Source organism: Glandiceps talaboti, chromosome 12 (genome assembly GCF_964340395.1).
Source record: "Glandiceps talaboti chromosome 12, keGlaTala1.1, whole genome shotgun sequence".
Classification (NCBI taxonomy): Eukaryota; Metazoa; Hemichordata; class Enteropneusta; family Spengelidae; genus Glandiceps; species Glandiceps talaboti.
This window is the reverse complement of record NC_135560.1, coordinates 23,836,675-23,840,730: the sequence shown is the minus strand read 5'-3', so window position 1 is coordinate 23,840,730 and position 4,056 is coordinate 23,836,675. Positions and strand designations below refer to the sequence as shown.

General features: G+C 33.0%; 1 protein-coding gene across 1 annotated transcript in view; it reads right to left on the bottom strand.

Moving 5' to 3' along the window:
- Positions 1–1,558: 1,558 nt before the first annotated feature.
- Positions 1,559–4,056, bottom strand: part of LOC144443147 (MAM and LDL-receptor class A domain-containing protein 1-like) — a 17,288-nt gene continuing 14,790 nt past the window's right edge. Inside the window, exons 8-10 of the mRNA XM_078132516.1 lie at positions 3,675–3,842; positions 1,882–1,969; positions 1,559–1,566 (exon numbers count right to left, since the gene is read on the bottom strand). Of these exons, the coding sequence (XP_077988642.1) occupies positions 1,559–1,566; positions 1,882–1,969; positions 3,675–3,842 (264 nt within the window). The remainder of the gene's footprint in view (positions 1,567–1,881; positions 1,970–3,674; positions 3,843–4,056) is intronic.

Sequence of the window (4,056 nt, the reverse complement as noted above, 5' to 3'; positions counted from 1 at the left end):
ATTTAACTCTACGTTTCAAAAAACTGTTTTTATTTCTAGGAGTGGTGTTCCTCTTTAATGTATTATGTGCCTTGGAAATACAAATCATAAACTGTCTTTATTTCTAGGAGTAGTGTTCCCCTTTAATGTATTATGTGCCAAGGAAATACAAATTATAAACTGTCTTTATTTCTAGGAGTGGTGTTCCCCTTTAATGTATTATGTGCCTAGGAAGTACAAATCATAAACTGTCTTTATTTCTAGGAGTGGTGTTCCCCTTTAATGTATTATGTGCCTAGGAAGTACAAATCATAAACTGTCTTTATTTCTAGGAGTGGTGTTCCCCTTTAATGTATTATGTGCCTAGGAAGTACAAATCATAAACTGTCTTTATTTCTAGGAGTGGTGTTCCCCTTTAATGTATTATGTGCCTTGGAAGTACAAATCATAAACTGTCTTTATTTCTAGGAGTGGTGTTCCCCTTTAATGTATTATGTGCCTTGGAAATACAAATCATAAACTGTCTTTATTTCTAGGAGTGGTGTTCCCCTTTAATGTATTATGTGCCTAGGAAATACAAATCATAAACTGTCTTTATTTCTAGGAGTGGTGTTCCCCTTTAATGTATTATGTGCCTAGGAAATGCAAATCATAAACTGTCTTTATTTCTAGGAGTGGTGTTCCCCTTTAATGTATTATGTGACAAGGAAATACAAATCATAAACTGTCTTTATTTCTAGGAGTGGTGTTCCCCTTTAATGTATTATGTGCCTTGGAAATACAAATCATAAACTGTCTTTATTTCTAGGAGTAGTGTTCCCCTTTAATGTATTATGTGCCAAGGAAATACAAATTATAAACTGTCTTTATTTCTAGGAGTGGTGTTCCCCTTTAATGTATTATGTGCCTAGGAAATGCAAATTATAAACTGTCTTTATTTCTAGGAGTGGTGTTCCCCTTTAATGTATTATGTGCCTAGGAAATACAAATTATAAACTGTCTTTATTTCTAGGAGTGGTGTTCCCCTTTAATGTATTATGTGACAAGGAAATACAAATCATAAACTGTCTTTATTTCTAGGAGTGGTGTTCCCCTTTAATGTATTATGTGCCTAGGAAATACAAATCATAAACTGTCTTTATTTCTAGGAGTGGTGTTCCCCTTTAATGTATTATGTGCCTAGGAAATACAAATTATAAACTGTCTTTATTTCTAGGAGTAGTGTTCCCCTTTAATGTATTATGTGCCTAGGAAATACAAATCATAAACTGTCTTTATTTCTAGGAGTAGTGTTCCCCTTTAATGTATTATGTGCCTAGGAAATACAAATCATAGACTGTCTTTATTTCTAGGAGTAGTGTTCCCCTTTAATGTATTATGTGCCTAGGAAATACAAATTATAAACTGTCTTTATTTCTAGGAGTAGTGTTCCCCTTTAATGTATTATGTGCCTAGGAAATACAAATTATAAACTGTCTTTATTTCTAGGAGTAGTGTTCCCCTTTAATGTATTATGTGCCTAGGAAATACAAATTATAAACTGTCTTTATTTCTAGGAGTAGTGTTCCCCTTTAATGTATTATGTGCCTAGGAAATACAAATCATAGACTGTCTTTATTATTTACATCTAGAAGACTCGTTCTAAGTTAAAATAAAGATATAAACCATGGTTTACCCTACACATTATTTAAATGAAGGTCACAATATATGACAAATGAAAGATTTCATTGAAAACAAATAATAGACTCAAACATTTCTTTTCCTATTTGAAAAGGATCAGTAACATGTTTCAAATGACAATGTCTGGATATATTTTCAGGCTCATTTGTCCTCCAGCTGTACTCTACGTCTGCCTAGTTTGTACTGTATTCTTTTTTCAAAAAAATGATTTGTTTGAGTTACCTTGAGGGACACAGCCAGGAGTAAAAGAAGTGTCATCAATGCATTTGTCAGGTCCGAGGTTCACAGCTTCCACCCCCTCAATAATAACCTGTTTGTAAGAACAAAGATTTTAAAGGATAATTGCAATTGCAATAAATGGACACTTCTTGCATTTAGCTATTTTTGCTTTAATAAAAACCACAGGTTTAGTGATAGATTGATCGATTGGTTGAATGATTGATCAATTAAATGATTATTTTTTGTGGTGAAATAAAACTTATTTTGTGTGTGATATTGATCAATTGACTCATTGATTTTGGTGATATAAAACTTTTTTCTTCCTATGAATCCTCCCCTGGCTAGTTTTCGCTCTGTAATTTTGTTCATTCGTCTATTATCTAACTTGAAACATTCATATAATCTTATAATTGCCAAGAGACCAGTCTCTAGATATTTGTGTGAGGTTACATTAACACTTTGCTTTATCTCTTATCTTCTGGGAGATTATCACACCAAGCAAACACTCATTCATGCACAAACTAGTCTTTCTTTTATGATAGTTTACACATCACTCAGTTTTGTTCCTGCCATATAACACTGACCATCAGAGATCCGTTTGTTTCTTTCTGAATTAAAAAGTTTTAAACATCTTGCAATATCTAACTATCGTGCAGACATTGTATCTTCAATATTAACCATTCTGATGCCACACACACACAGACACACACACACACACACACACATACATACATACATACATACATACATACATACATACATACATACATACATACATACATACATACAGATAAATACGCGAGCGAGAACACGCACGCATACATACATACATACATACATACATACATACATACACACACACACACACACACATACATACATACATACATACATACATACATACATACATACATACATACATACATACATACATACATACATACATACATACATACATATCAAATTCTTTTATTTCCAACTTACATGAACATAGCATGTACAGGTAAAGTATTTACATAATTCCTTTACAGAATACACACACAATACCTTGCAGGAAATCATACTGACTAGTGAACGAGTTTCTCTTGGTCACTTATGACAAACGTTCACGTGATATCTGGTTGTTATAGTACCTACATCTCAATCTCCAAATTTTGTAAGAACCTATTATTGAGCTGACACTACAATATTTGGTGATGGATTTGGAATTCCTTCTATTTAAACCAGCTTTGATCAAACCACTTGTGACTTTATGATGTACATTTCCGAGACTTCCAATGACAATAACTATTATTTCTGAACGAAAGCCTGTAGTGTTTATTTCTAGTGAGAGTGGAAAATATTTGTCGAACTTCTTCTGAAAACACAATGAAATATGTGCATCAAAGGGTACGGACACTTCAACTAATATTGCATGTTTGTTCTGTTTATCGATGATTGTAATGTCTGGTCGTTTATGCTGATGTTCAAAAGTTCTCATATGAGCATCAAACATTTCAGGTTTTAAAACCGTGTCTTTGAATGTCTCCTTGCCAGGATTACTGTTCGCGATTTTACCGAAGATTAAATCAACTATTCTATTGTGTCTTTGTTGGTATAGTTTCTGGAATTTCGTACAGCCATTCAAAATGTGTGATACATACATACATACATACATACATACATACATACATACATACATACATACATACATACATACATACATACATACATACATACATACATACATACATGTTAATTAATTAATTAATTAATTAACTAATTAAGTTATAAATTCATTCACTATCTGTTCTTACCTCAAAAGGTTCATCTACTTGGAAAACCAATTCATCTCTTATCCACATATTAGTAAACGATCCTGTCAAGTTTCTCACCAATGTCATTTGTTCACTGTCCTGATTGAGTCGATAGTATATATTCATAGTACCACTTTCTTCACCAGCCATGTGGAAATAGTAACGCATCTACTTCAGGTAAGGGGAATAAACATGTTATTGAATACATTCCACTGGTTATATTTATCTTTCTGAATAATGTACGAGAATTCGTGCGATGTTACTGCTAATACAGGTGTCAAAATTACAAATGTGCATGTGTGTCTGATTCTGTCTGTCTATCTGTCTGTCTGTCTGTCTGTCTGTCTGTCTGTCTGTCTGTCTGTCTGTTTTTGGCTCTCTG